Source organism: Trichogramma pretiosum, unplaced genomic scaffold (genome assembly GCF_000599845.2).
Source record: "Trichogramma pretiosum strain Unisexual culture from Peru unplaced genomic scaffold, Tpre_2.0 scaffold41, whole genome shotgun sequence".
Taxonomy (NCBI): domain Eukaryota; kingdom Metazoa; phylum Arthropoda; class Insecta; order Hymenoptera; family Trichogrammatidae; genus Trichogramma; species Trichogramma pretiosum.
In genome coordinates, this window is record NW_019640824.1 from 600,553 (window position 1) to 616,027 (window position 15,475).

Below are 15,475 nucleotides of genomic sequence, written 5' to 3' on the forward strand. Positions count from 1 at the left end.
ACTCGCGTACATACATGCGTGCGCTTCTGTGGCGCAAATGCACATATCAGAGGCTCGCATCCACGCGTGGAAGCATTTTCTATATATACAGCGCATACATACGGAAAACATGAAAACTACATTATACGATTATAATACTTCCTGCGCGAGTTCGATAATGCACTTAGATGGTTTGTGTTAAAAAAAAAAAAAAGAAAAATGCAAGGGAAAACAGAGAGAGAGAGAGAGAGAGCAAAAAATCATCGACCTCGAAAATCTGTGTGTCTGCGTTTGTTTACGATACATAATAAAACCTATGTATACGTTTTGAGGAATTTTTACACGCTCGTTTGATATCCAGGACGCCGCTCGCGCGCGCGTACGCTCGAATTATTACCCGTGTTATACCAGGCTACATGTGTATCTATGCATTTCGTACCCATTTTCTCTCTTGTCTAGACATAATAGACACGTGTATTTACACTCGAATCGTACACTCGGCTCGAAATGTGAAAACGCGTACAGCACGTACTATGCGATGATTTCGAGAGTAAATTGTAACAGCAAAAACTATATATAATGAATAAAATCACACGTCAATGGCAAAATGCGGTGTACATTTTTATTGAAAAAATATAAAAACGTCGAGTCGTACAGTCGCGACACGAAGAAAGTGTCTTATAAGAAAAGGTCCTCCTGCTCCTCGTTGCGCTGTTGTATACAAAGTAATAATATAAATCATCACTTGCAACTTGTGTGCCGGGCAATTTTATAATATGATGATATACTGAAAATTCGTATGCTATATGGTTTCGCCCGACCGCGACGAGATATATACCAAGGCAGTGTGTATGTGACAATGTATCCTACAATATATAAACCAGCGACGCGCCCTACATATATAATACAGGTACACCTCTCAGAGAAACTCGAATGTATACGCACAAATACGGACAGAAAATCAGAGCCGCGTATATCCACGATCCAGCGAAATTACCCCGCAAATTCAAGAACGAGAGAAAGAGAGAAGCCCCGAAAAGAAAGTCGCGGTCGGCCGGCCTTTTTACTACCTGCGTATATAGGGTCTATATACAGCGCAGTGTACACGTTATGCCCTTATTTTTCTCACACGATGACGAGGGGGGACATAGCCATACAACATACATACACACACACACTTTTCTCTCTCTCTCTCTCTCTCTCTCTCTTTCTTTCGCGATTCTCTTTCTCTCTTCGTACACGTATATACATACATTGCCCCATGGTTAAGGGAGAGCAGAGAGAGAGAGACACATCCTTTATGTATAGCGCGAGAAGTCCGTTCCTCGAACTGCGCATTATATAGCTCCGGCCCCGAGGTAGTAGGACGACGACGACGACGCGAGAACTGCGACGCGCAGTTCGCGTTCTCCTTCGCTCGTTGGCCGTGCATTATTTTATTATTATATACGTACAGGTAGCAGCTCTTCTTGTACATTACGCCCGTGTGGACTTCTTCTTCTTCTGCTTCTTCTCTTGTATATATACCATTCGTTCTCGCGCGCACTGCTGCGTGGGGCTACTTTCCGCTTGTGTATACTACCATAGTAGTAGTGCAAGACCTCGACTCTCGATTTTTACACGCGGCGCCGCACTATGTGCTCGCGTACTTATTATTATATTATATTATAAATATGGTAGCGCAATGCGAAAACATGAAACCCCGCATACATAGGGACTTGATTGTGCAAAACGAGCTCGTTAGCTCGCACTACTAATACATACATTTTATTTATCATCGTCGTCATCGCTATTATTATTATTATTAAATCTACCTTCTCACGAGTGCTCCTTTTTTTTGTATGCAATCTCTTTGTTTTTGTCGCGCAGTGCAAGTTTACGTACGCACGCACCCGATATACGCAGGCGCGCGTGATTATAAAAAAGCGCAACCCTCTTCTCGATGCGTATATACGCTGTAAGGTGAACCTGCTGTACTGCACACGAGATATTACGAGAGAGTTCGATTCCAGTCGGGGGACCCGGTCGACTCCTGATCTCCTCGGCTTACATATCCTGCTGGGCTCGAGTTATAAGATGAAGACGCGCACGTACGCAGGGGCAGAGTGCTAATTCTGTATGTAATATATTGTGTGCGTGTGTGTGTGCTGCCACGCGCCTATACATGCAAGCCCAATAATGTACAACATTGCTTCGGATTTAACTCTGTGATGCACGATAATGTATATGCTCGTTTGGCTAATTCTTCCGGATCGTCGTCGTCTTGTATCGCGTGCACGATGAATCATATTATTTTATTATTGTAGTTGCGCACCTGTTGCACAATGCGGGCTATTCATCTAGTGTTTATTTATTTATTTATTCGTTATAAGCACGTTCAAAGCGAATCGATACGTTTAGCTTCTCTCGATATCTCGATGCCGATTCTTCAATTTCGTAATTATGTTTTCGAGCAACTCCTATAGACAGTCTGATTGCAAAAAGAGCTGACGAATAAACATATTGGCTTTTCAAAGCTTATAATGTGAAGGGTACTATACACATCGAGGCATAAAATTGTGCTCATTGTGTCCGTGTCAGGATCGGTATCTCTCTGGGCGCACGTCACCCCCGATTTGTTTCGCGTCTCATGGCGCAATAAACTCTATGTAATATAGCATTGGCATATTATACGACAAGACGAGATTCGCGCGGTGCCACGAAGCACAATATGGCTCAATTTTTAAATTGGCACATAATGAGCTCGTCGAGGATTGAACGATCCGCACCCCTACGTATTGAAGCTTGTGTCGAATTTCAAGTGTCGGTATACGAGTACTACAATTTATAATGCGGGTCGATTTTTTTACGTTGAAATTTATCACTCGTCGGAGATTTTATTTACAAATTATATATTTTATGCTCAACTCTACTGCGTTGAAGAAGGAGAAGAAAAAATCTTAACATCGTAATGTATCTCACTCATACGGATATGCCGTGTACATACACCAATGATAATTACAATAAAGCATCGAGTCGGCGAAGATCCTTTCGCGCTTATGTGCCGCTGCTGTATAGCGGCAGAGAGAAAGATCGGTATTATACACACACACACAAGAGACTCGAGCCAGCTGCGGCGCGGGCTAATTGAAAATACCCATTAAGCAAACCCATTACATGCAATAAAATAAACGCTATATTATAATACGTACATGCGTGTTTGCGCTCAACCTTTCTCGTTACCCCCGTACATTCTTCTCTCTCTCTCTCTCTCTCTTTTTCTTTCTTCGCTTATCTTTTTATGTGTCGCTGCGCAGAATCGTTGTCTTCTCGAGTCTCCAATATCTTTTTGTCGGCGCGTATCGAAAGCGCATCTTACTCGACTTGATAACGATTTGCTGATTTTTGTTCTTGTCGTTATTTTTTTTTTTTTTTTTTTTTTTTTTGAAAATAAAGGAGATTCGCGAGCGCCACGAGATATCGATCTGTTCCGGTCCATTAGCTGTGTATAACGCGCTGGCGCGCTTGCACTGACTGCGGTCGCGCATCAGCAGGAGAAAGAGTATTTCAATATCCGCGGTGCGAATAAAACGCGAGAGAGATCGATCGTTTCTTACTTCTTTTGGGTAAAAATAAGGGTTAGAATGAAAGAATTGCGAGCGGAGATGATGATAGCCAAAGTAAAAGAGAGAAAAAGAACACGATAAAACTAAAGTCTGAGTAAATTAATGAATTAATTTTTTTAAATGTATTTATTGAAATAGAAAAGAAAATTTACTACATAAAACAATAATGGGTATGAAAAGAACAAAAATACCATCATGAGTTTTGTCCTGCAGCCGCCAAGCAAACATTACATAAATCTTCATTCGTTAGCTTCTCAATGATAATTTCACAACAGAGAATCGGCAGCCGGTAGTGGCTCGTCAGCTCCAGAAGAGGTTCCAGTGACCAGCGCCGGAAAAATTCTCTCGATATTATCTCGGACAGATGCTGAGCACAAGCCTGACTAGGTTCTTTGGGTACTTTTTCAAATCTGAAAAAGCTTGCTTCATCGAAGTCCTCGCTATAACCTTGTTTAAAATCCGTACGAATGAGAAGATTCGCTGCCTCTATGGAGTTTAACTGAATTAAGTCGTAGAGCGACATTTTCTCGCGTATTATTATTTTTTCCGCTACGCTCACAAACTCCTCGTCGTCGAGCCAAGATTTTTCAAGATCCGACGACTTCACGAACAATTCGTTCTTAGCAAAAAATTTCATGACCGTTAAGGCGTCGCTTTGCTTAAATTCATATCCTCTTTTTTCAAGATTTTTCACGACGTCCAGAGCGCCTGATGCTAGTCTCAATTTGAAAGTGAGCCAACAATATTTATGCGGGTTACATTTTTCACTAAAGTAGCTATCGGTGGGGAAAACGAAGCTGGACAGATCAGCACCACGATTCAAGAGTTCGTTGACGGTTTCCGGCAAGAATCTCGCCACGGCCGATTGAAGCGGTGTCCGACCCAACTTGTCCCGAGCGTTGACCAGCACTGACCGTTGGAGCTCGTCAGTGTGAGAAAAAAATGAAGCGGCGAAGTCATCCCCGGGTCGTCGCTGGCAAATAATGTGCAGAGGCGTCAATCCCTCCACATCGGCTAGATTTGGATCGGCGCCTCTTGTCAGTAGGTCCTCCGCCGTATATTCTTGACAATACTCCACAGCCAAGTGCAGCGGTGTCTGGCCCATCAGCTTGTCCACGACATCGACCTGCACGGGCCGATTGACTTTATTGCAAAGATAGTTTAACACCTGCATTAACGAGCCATCATCCTTACTGTCTCTTTTGCAAATAACGTGCAAAAGTGTCGATCCATCCTCGTTAGCCAAGTTAGGATCGGCGCCTTTTTCCAGCAGAAATTCGGTCACCTCATATTGGTCATAACGCGCGAATTGATATAGCGAGTGCAATGGCGTGTTACCAAACGTGTCCCGGGCATTGACTTGTACAAGTTGATGTTTTTCTTCGTTGATCTCGAAAAACTGTTCCAGCAAGCCATCATCGTTTTTGTCTCTCTTGCAAATAACGTGCAGAGGAGTCAAACCTTTGGCATCAGCTAGATTGGGATCGGCGCCGTTTCTCAGCAGCAACTCGACCACTTCTTTGTGACCGAAGTAGATAGCCAAGTGTAGCGGCGAATCATTGGTTTTTTGCACGAGGCGATTGAAATCCTTGTCGAGCTCGAGAAATTTCTCGACCACGTCTTTATAGCCAAGCGCACAGGCCACATGGAAATTTGTTAGGCCGTCGTCGATGGTGTAATTTTCATCAAATCTATTGTATATTCTGAAAAATTGTTTCATCACGTAGTCGTCGTCCTTGAGTCTAGCCGCAAGATGTACTAAAGTGGTGCGACGCAGAAATGGCTTGCCGTCTTCATCAACTTCGAGCTCGCCTTTGTAACCGGAGCTAGCCACCATCTTGATGAATCGTCCTTGATTATTGAATTCATATTCGTCACTTACAGCCTCCACGAGGAGCCAATCGATTTCTTCGGGTCGGAAAAACTCTCGTAGATCTTGAGGTAGTTGTGCCCATTCTCTGATTAAGGGATAAAGTTTATGAAGTAATTTACGACGCTCTTCTTCGACCTCCCAATCCATCTCTTTACGCATAGATTTCAATATTTCCCAGTAGGTTGAGAGCCCGAATTCGCGGCGCGTAAGGCATACCCACTGCGTATTCATTGTTCTTTACAATCACACAAACACAATTGCTTGAAATTCAAAATTTTTATCCTACGACACGACAATCACTAAATGCAGTCGTTGTGATCTTTGTAGCTGCATACACTGCGGCGTCGTAACTATAATACTGATGACCACTACACAATTGAGGTTAAACGGTGCGTGCGAGCTGCTGTGCGTTGTTGACTTTTTTCGTCGCGAGAATCACTTTCTGCAGTATAGACGCGATCAGTTCCTCTGTTTACACTGCGGCGTCTAAACGCGTACTGACTTAACTTTACAATGGAAGGTAAGAGTGTGCGCGAGCTACTGTTAGAGTTATGTACGTGCTCGACTGACTTAAAGAATCCTGCACGAACGCGCACAGAGCGAGAGAAACAGAGCTACTCGACGCAAAATACACCATCAAAATAGACGTTGCAAAGGCACGAGCGCGATAAGCGCCGATTCTGCGAACAGTAATATAAAATCAGGCGGGCTAATACTGCCGCCGCTGAGACCGAGGCGAGCGAGCAGATATCACTCGACGTTACTGCCGAACGTCGACCAATCATAATATGCGCTAATACGACTATACGTATAAAAACCTACGATTTTCGCGTTTGCTCAGTTTTAAAAGTATTAGTTACTCACACTCAGCTCGACATAAGAAGTTCCACGTGAAAAAGTTGAAAAGTATTGTAGAGATGATCCAACAGTAACATAAAATGTTGTAGTCCACTGCATAAAGCCGGCGTAATATCGGCGATGATTGACAATTCGATGCGGCCTGTAGCTGTCGATACGGGTACATAATATGGATCTAAAGTGCAAGCAACCACACGATCGGAATAGATATACGTTCTACGATCCCGCAATAGATCGTGCTGCGTTTATTGCTATGTTCTTCGCATATCGTAACGATCATGAGCCAACGATTTCGCGCACAGACACACACAGACACATGCTACGGTTAATATATGAAAAATGTTGCGGGCGAGATGTTTTTCGCCGCTCGATCGTTGAGAGAGGCTTAAGTGGCCCCGATGCATGCGTATATTACACGAGAATTAGCTCGTTGATCGCTTCCGAGAATAATATAATATAATCTTTGCAGTCCGTAAAGCAAAAATATTGATGATGATGATGATGTAGATGATGATTTCGGCGAGCGATGATGAAATTTTCGACGATGATTGGTGCAAATGTATCATATTTCATGTAACGTAATGTTTGCGGAGGACAATAAAACCTCGAGATTTGGATACTCGTATCGAGTTGGTGTGAAAGTACGTGATCTGTACAAATTAGGATACGCCCGGGCGAAAAAAAGCCGACACATTCCGCGGCACAACCGATTAAGATACACAACCAAGTCGAGTATACAGGTCGGAAACAATGAGCGCGAGCCATCGAAAGTCGAACTGTATCATAGCAGAGATCCGTCGTACGCGGGGGGGGGGGGGGGGGGNGGGGGATAAATTTTGCACGATTGCATAGCAGACAGCCCCGCACGCATCGGCACGCGTGGAATCCTTCACGGTGCGCTCCGCTCGCGATATTATTGCGAGTATTATTATAAGCGGCGGAGAATCCGTGTAGTGCGCGGGCTCCATTAAAGAAGCGCGTTTATAACGTATAAAATGCGAATCGCCTCGAGCCTATATCACAGTGTGTGTACGAGACGAGGAAAGTAAAAAAGTACTCGACACAAACATACACACTTGCCGAGATTTATCAGCGCCGACAGAAATGTGTCTGCGAGTGTGTGCGCCGGCGAGAGCATATCAATTTTAACCCGAGCTATATACACCGCACACTATCTCCGTTGCACTTTATAACGTTATATATATGTTCGAGCATTATTGTATATATACAGGCATTTATGCTGAAAAAGCTACCGCAAACAAGCGCGCGAGCTGCGCCCCATGAGATTCACATAACCCGCAGAAAAATCGGAATCGTTCGCCCGAGCGAGCGTTATTATTATATTCTTTTTTTTCTCTCTCGCACACCTCTTTTCGCCCTCTTTTTTTTCGTCGTCGATCGAGACGTTAAAAAGATTGAATTTCATCGCTTTGCCTCTCGCTGCGCCTGAATCATCACGTGTTCGCGATGATCAAATTCGTCGATCGCAACTCGTATATAGCTCGAGGGTCGTTGCACTTGGAGGTTTCTTTTCCGCGTAGCGATAGGAGCCGTCTTGTAGTGGCGCATCGCGTCGGTGCATTATACAGACACGATCGCGTTAAAGAAGAAGAAGAAGGAGGAGAAAAAAAGAATTAACCCTGGAGGCATTTCTACGGCTTTGCATGCAGCATTCGATATCGTGTCCGCGCGCCTAAACAAATCGCCACCATACGTATACCACTGCTAAAACCTTTCCCTTTCGCCGATTTCGCGCGCGATCTTGGGGCACCGGTGCATTCATATATACCTATATGTGTACGTTTATGTACCGGCACCGACTCGCGAAAAAAGATAAGCGCGGCACAGCTCGCGAATAGATAAGAAGACGCGATAGGACCCGCAGTCGTTGTTTGTTTTTTTTTGTCTTTCGCTTTTTTTTTTTTTTTTATTCACCGAGCACNTTTTTTTTGATTCACCGAGCACTGGTGGCGGTGTTGTAACGGTTTTAAATCCTGCAAGCGCGTCTGCATTTTCTTTCTCTCTTTCTTTTGCTGAACATTTTGTACGTCTCTCGAGGCTGAGCGTCAGCGTCGTCGTCGTACTGCTGCAGTTTCACATATTTCGAGAGAAACAGTTGACGCCGCGCGATGCAATTGCCAACGAAAGGAGAAAATAAATATAATTATTGTCGTTGTCGTCGTCGCGGCCGAGTTTCTCTCGCGTGCACGCTCAGAAGCGAGCAGCGAAATAACACCGAGCTTATAAATTGTCGAATGCGTCGCCGCTGCCGCCTGGAGTCTCGTGTTGGGACTTTTTTTTACTCGGGGCCCCACCTGAGAGATTCAATTAATCACGATTATTTACGTATACGAGCTGGCGCACGCGTGTATAAATGCAACTCGAGATGTGGTGTTGGCATAATTGCGTTTGTGCGCAGAAAAAAGGAAAAGGATTCGTTTTCTGAAAATTCGACTTCTGTCGTTGATAAATCTCGGATTATTAAATGCAACAGGTCGTTTTGTGCTTCAAAGACAAATCGCTGCAGCGTCTTCGGTTCATTAATTAACTTTCCCACTTACAAATGAATACACGTCGATAAACGCGCACCGCTCATTACCGCGCCGAATTCCGCCTTTTATATAGGAATTGCGCGCGTCTCGAGTATATTACACGCATTATCGCTGCAACACACACGACTCGCCTTATCTCTCTCTCTCGAGAGAGAAATGTTTTTCAGTCTTTCTTACGGAGTCGAGGCTAAATAGTTTACATACAGCTGCCACGGAAGCTGCGCTCTGCCTCCCGAGACAAATTAAAAGAGAGAGAGAGAGAGAAAAACGCACTGGCGCCGTACTTATGATACCGATAACGCAGTGACGCATTTCTCATTTCCATATGTACACGCGTGCGGAAAAATGTACAATATTATCAACCCCGCGAATCGCGGCCGCGACAAATGCGTGGCGCGTCTCGGTGCCGATAATGAAAACTAGTTTGCCGCTGCCGCGCGCGGTGGGTAATCCGTTTTCGCCGCACAAGTGCTGATACATCGCGATGCAATTTTGACGAACGATCGTCGAGCGTAAAATTAATCGTCGCGTGTACATTTTTTTCATTCGCGTTTATCGTTCGTTAGTTTGGTGGTTCCAAAACAGAAATAATATTGAAACAGACTGATCTTTTTCTATTTATACAATTCAATTGTTTATTTCTCCTCGATCGACAGTGAATCTACGTGTCTAGTGGGTAACAAATTACAAAAATTTGGTATGATATTAACATACATTTGTACATTCAGTGGTTTTGATGCATTTACCTCGAAGATGCGATTCACATCATATTAGTAGAACACATCAATATTCTTTTTCTTTATATAAGAGAATCCATTGATAAAACTTTTTAATCGTTATTCAAATGATCTAATCGTAAAGTCATACAAATATTAAATAAAACGATATACTTCTTTTGCATTGCTTGTTTTTATGAATATTTATACTATAATACACCCTCTTATTGTTACATACTTTAATAATTGAAAAACAGTATTTTCACCATGCTCATACGCAATCACACATTTGAATTTAGGAATTTTTTATGACGTGCTATTTAATCTACCATGTAAAATGATATACATGATATCATTCATAAAGATGTGTGTGATTAAAATATAACATATTTACACAAAGCTTAAAAACTGCCAATATATCTCAGAAGTTTAATAATTACAATTTCAAAAATTTAAACAACTTGGAATGGCATAGAACACTGCAATATTTTAGTTAGATTCTGTTCCCAAACTGCTTTTTTGACTTTTGTATTAATTGAAGAAAAAAATGATTTAAGGTCACTTCAGACACAAAAACTGATCAAGTTTATAGATAGTACTCCTAAAGTCTTTACTATTTACAAAAAGCAAATGTTTTTAAACTATTAATTGCTTTTGGTTTTAAATTATATAGTCTGTGATGATTCGCAGTAGAAGAATGAATATCATTGTTTCATCAATTCACCATCGTGAAATTAATTATTTTGCTACAATCTTCAAAAATCTAACTTAATATCTAAAGTAATAATATTATATTTACATGGTTTCACTTCACATTTTACAATAAATAAATGATATTGTTTAACTAAAGCTGTTCAGTTTGCCAGAGGATCATGACTGTTACTTATTTCATCTAAGATAATTTGTTGGATTCGACTTCGAACTTTAAGTTTCTGAATTGTATTAAAGTGTTTAACATGAGGTACTAAGCTCATGAAGAAGTGATAGTCATCACTTATCATATTTTCACTATTATTCACCGGCTGTTGCATTTGAGGATGCTCCAGTCTATTAATATGCACCTGCTGCTGTAAACCAGCCATGTTATTTTGTTGTCTTAGAGCATCAATATTGACTCTTTGTTGTATTCCAGAACTTGGTTGAATGTTATTAATATGTTGCATTACTGAATGTCTATCTGGCATTTCATTCAAACTATTATTAATATGCGCAGATGGTGATTGATTCATCATACCATTGAGTTGTTGATTCTGATGTTCCATAGACATTCTTTGAGATAGCGCAGATGCTGTTGTTGTGGTCATATTTGGCATATGTACCAAATTTTCTATCGAAGTTATGGTAGAATCTAGTGGATTATGATCTTGCAAACTTTCATCTTGCAAACCATCCTGTTCATCGTCTTGTTCTACCTCTTGTTCTTCCTCCTCTTCTTCTACTTCTTGTTCTTCTTGTTCTTCTTCTGGAATTTGTTGTTGCTCCATGTCTTCTTGAGAATCATCTACTTGTTCAGCGTTAGATTCAGCAAGTACACGATTTTCATACTTTACTAATTGTCTCATCTCTGAGTCTAAGCCATATTGATCCATAGCTTCGGAATCATCCATTATTTCCCTCTTACGGGGTAAACTATTTTGCCATTCATTGGTTAAGTCTTCCTCATCTGCACTAAGAATTTCTAACTCTTGATCACCATCTGTTCTACGCATAGACACAAACATCTGACTTTTCATGAACTTCATTTTCTTGTAATAAGGCCACGGAGACTTAGGTGATGCTGGGTCTGTCATTTCTTTTTTCAATTCGCGTCTGTAATGATCCTTCATGCTCTTCCATCTTCTTTTGACATTTTCCGCTAAATTAAAACAATAATTTGTCATTAGTACAAATATAATTATAAAAATAGCAACAGTAATTTAAGTATAAATATCAATCGTCTCAAAAAAAAATTATGACGCAGGGTTAATGAAAAAATTTAAGCAGACGTTAGTATTAACTTTTATCTAACGCTGTTTTTCTTAAGTATGTTATTTATATAGTTTCAACATTAACTTGTAAATGTGACGTAAGAATCTTGCTTTTACGAGCGTGAACGAGAGTTTACATTGCAAATCGGTTGGGCAACATAGGTGAAATATGTCGCGAATGTTAGAAATGTTCACACTTTATACTCTTTTTAACGAAGTTTTCTTCTTCAGTTAAAAAAGAAAACAAAAGTAACTTGATTAACTTACGAGTAGAGTCGAGAATATTGGCAATTTCGTCCCAGAGTGGCGCAGTGAGGAGATTCGAGTGGTGCTGATCGTGGGTCCTCATCCACAGGGCTTTCCTCGCTCTGATTTCGTCAATGAGTATCTCGTTTTCGAGAAGCACGTTGGCAACTCGGGGCCTCTTGGTCGGTGGCTGGGGTGGTGTGGCCTGCTGCTCGTTGCCATTGCCGTTGTTGACGAACGAGCCATTGTTGTTGACAGGCTTCCTGCGCGTGTACTTGCGCTTTTTGTAACCCAAGTTGATCCGGGGTGTCTTGGAGCGCGTTGTCACGCTCTGGCCGCTGTTGTTTTCGCTGCCCTCGGGAAGCAGTCCCTTCTCCGCCAGAGCGGCCAGTCTCAGCAGCTCGTCCTGATGGGGATCAGCAGCGGCACCGGCAGCAGCACCACCACTGGCGGCGATCGACGTCTCGCCATTCGTGGCTTGGTACTGCAGCTGCTGCGAGCTGTCGGCACCGGAGTTGTTTCGACTGCTGCTGCTGTTGTTGTTGTTGTTCGAGCTGCTGCTAGGCTGCATGTTGTCCGGCGAGTAGCGAGCTGGTCTGCGACGCAGACGCGCCTCCGAAACTGGCGTTGTACTGTTTGACATTTCGATGATGTTTTTTTATTTAAAAGAGAAAGAAATAGTGAACTTTCTCTCGGCACGATCTAACACTTGAGAACGACGAACAAAAACATGGACGTAGCTTGAAGGTTAGAAAACAAACTCGACTCGGCAATTAACACGAGGAAAAATTTTGCGTACCGCGCGGTAACAACGGAGCGACGAGGGAAGATACGATAGTAGTCTGCTGCCCACTCTCTTTTACACTTCTGTATAACATATATTACGGATATATCGGAGTAACTTTATGCGTGTTGTTATGTAGCGCGCGGAGTTGCAACGACACACACACACACGCGCACGCACACACGAAACGATGCAGTTAGCTGCAACTGCACAGTCCGCAATGCGGCGATGATGGTACGTATGGCGTTGGCTACTGCGTGTCGCGGACGCCGACGCTATACGGAGACTGCTTGCTTCGGAGCGCGCGTGTATGCTGCGCCGCTGCTCCGAGTCTCCGCTCGTGGCGCTGCCTGTGTTATTTTTACAGCTGCCGGAGTTGGAGGCAATGCCGAATGCGATTGTACATGTACGACAACGTACTATGAAATGTCGTGTGTGTTTGTACGTAGGCATAGGTATACGGGTATACGGGACATCGATGGGGCTTCGGAAAAGTCGCTCCGATTTACGTACGTGTGCGCGCGTGTGGTGTTCTTACGTAACGATATTCGCCGCGCGCGACAAGTTGCTTGTATTTTATACCTACGACACGAAATGGTCGCTTTACCGCGAAGAGGCATACGTAACGATTCACCTGTAGTGGATTTTTGTTACGTTGACGCTTTTTGATAATCTCAAAATGTGTTTTCTATGAATATGATCGTATATGAGTATAGGCAGCGAACTCGAGAGCTGCCGTATACTAACACGAATAAAATTTTAATTGCTACTGCGTCAATATGCTATTTGAAATACTTAATTAATCACGACAAATTAATTTTCGAAACCATAAATCGATTTATTATCTTAATGCCTTTCTTTTACTATTATTATTACTTTCTACTCATTTTAACTTGCATAGTATTATGTAAGTACAATGTCCATGCCAATGCTTCGAAATATTCAAAAACTTTGATGCCATTTACAATTTGATTGCTGCGATAATATTTTCCCAATTATTTCACGACTAAATGGAGTCTCTTAAAGTTCCATCAATATTTAGACCCTATAGATACATAGATTAAAACGAACGATATTATAAAATTATCTCGCCCTTCGCACGTACGATAATTCTCACGCCTTCCAATTGAATCGTTTTACAGATCTGGCACAGATTCGCGCCCTCGTGGATTCAACAGGTGGCGGTGGCGGTGGCCTCAATGGCTCGGCATCGACGAGCGGCATCGGCATCTCCGCGTCGCATCTCTGCCCGTCCTGCGAGATGCCCTTCGACAAGGGCAAAAAGCGCCGACTGATCGACTCGTGCGGCCACGACCGCTGCTACTCCTGCCTCGTGCGCACCCAAATCTGTCCCCTCTGCAGCTGTCTGCCGTATAGCAACAACAACTTCAACGCGAGCAGCAGCAAGTCGTTCGAGGACGATGACGATGAAGACGATATCGACGCGGACGATGACATCGACGATGATTACGACGAGGAAAACGACGACGAGAACGAGTCGTCGTTTCTGAGGCCGAAAGGGAGGAGGACTCGCGGATTCGCCGGCAGTCGGCAGAGCAGCGCAGCGGGCGGAGACTGGCTGGAGAGCGCCTCGCTCTGCGCCAGGCAGAAGAATTCGAAGAATTTCAAAACGTCGACGATCAAGGTATGCCTACTGACAACTATTTTCCTTATCTCTTGCGTTCTGTAGGTCGTGTGTGGCTAATGTTTTTTTCGCCTTTATGTTTATGGACTACGCACAGGCCAACGACGATGTGAAACTGTTGAAAGGAAAACCTCCGATTCTGCCCGAGTCGCGGCTCAAATCTCAGGACATGACCAAAAGTAAGTTGATATTGATAAGATGTATTTAAAAATTAAACATGACATAAAGTTAGATGTCACGAATGTTCTAAAAAAATAATAAATAAACAGTTATCATCTATATGCGTAAAAAAGCAGTAAAATGAAAATTAGCTCGCTAAAAATAGTTCAAAACATACACTTCGTATGTTCACCGTATATTTTCAAAGAAATAACATTAACTTTGTTTTCTTTCATTCGTGAAACAATAATTAAAACGAACCAATAGGCAATCTCTAAAATTAAAAAACTAAATGCATGCTCCGTTCAAAATCATTTCATTCTCATTTTAACTACAACTACGAATCAGTACCAAATATCTTCTGGCTTTAACTTTTGTCTGTTTTTTCATCTAATTTCAAAAAGGTTGTCCCACGCCACCGAGTCAGCGTAAAAAGTTTTTCCTCAACGGCAAGCTGCGCAGTCCCTTCGGCTCCTCGGCACACAAGCAGCTGCTCATCAACAACAACAATAACAACAACAAGCGCGAAAGATCGACCGAGAATCCCGCCGACAGCGAGAGTCCTTCAGCGATATCAGGTGAGATCAATTTTTTACTTTACCAAATAGAAAGTTTCTAGCCGCGTTGAAAACCTATACAATACATTGCATCGACGATTCTTTTTTTTTCTAAACCCTCTTTGTAAACACGTATCGCAATTTCGTTCACGACATGTATATTATCGTACGTTAGCGTGGATGACGGCTTCCTGGGAGGGCAAGTCGCAGTGGCCGGGCGCCGTGCTCGGCAAGATACGCTCGCTGTGGAGCAGCAGCCAGGGCTCGAGCCAGTGCGGCCTCAATCAGCTCATCGCCAACAACGCCAGCAACGATAATTGCGACGACGACCACGACGAAGTCGATAACAATTGCTCGGCCCACAAATTACCAGGCAGGGACATTTTTTCCCGTGTGCTCTGTTTTTTTTTCTCTCTTTTTTTTCTCTCGAATTGTGCGCCTGCGAGTGCTCGTGTGTGTGTACGTGCGTGTTTGTGTATCTTTTTTTTCTATTATTTTTACTTAATGTAGAATTCTGTTTCATTGAATGTGAAC

At 42.8% G+C, this 15,475-nt stretch overlaps 2 protein-coding genes across 2 annotated transcripts in view; one reads left to right on the forward strand and one right to left on the reverse strand.

Moving 5' to 3' along the window:
- Window positions 1-15,475, forward strand: part of LOC106656607 (protein TANC2) — a 44,334-nt gene that overhangs the window by 20,463 nt on the left and 8,396 nt on the right. Inside the window, exons 2-4 of the mRNA XM_023463261.1 lie at window positions 13,723-14,225; window positions 14,323-14,404; window positions 14,789-14,962. Of these exons, the coding sequence (XP_023319029.1) occupies window positions 13,723-14,225; window positions 14,323-14,404; window positions 14,789-14,962 (759 nt within the window). The remainder of the gene's footprint in view (window positions 1-13,722; window positions 14,226-14,322; window positions 14,405-14,788; window positions 14,963-15,475) is intronic.
- On the reverse strand, window positions 9,477-12,849 carry LOC106656685 (probable E3 ubiquitin-protein ligase bre1). The gene is made up of 2 exons (XM_014377769.2): window positions 11,818-12,849; window positions 9,477-11,438 (listed from the first exon to the last, which is right to left on the reverse strand). Exons 1-2 carry the CDS (start codon window positions 12,437-12,439, stop codon window positions 10,438-10,440), a joined length of 1,623 nt encoding a protein of 540 aa, XP_014233255.1. The 5' UTR covers window positions 12,440-12,849; the 3' UTR covers window positions 9,477-10,437.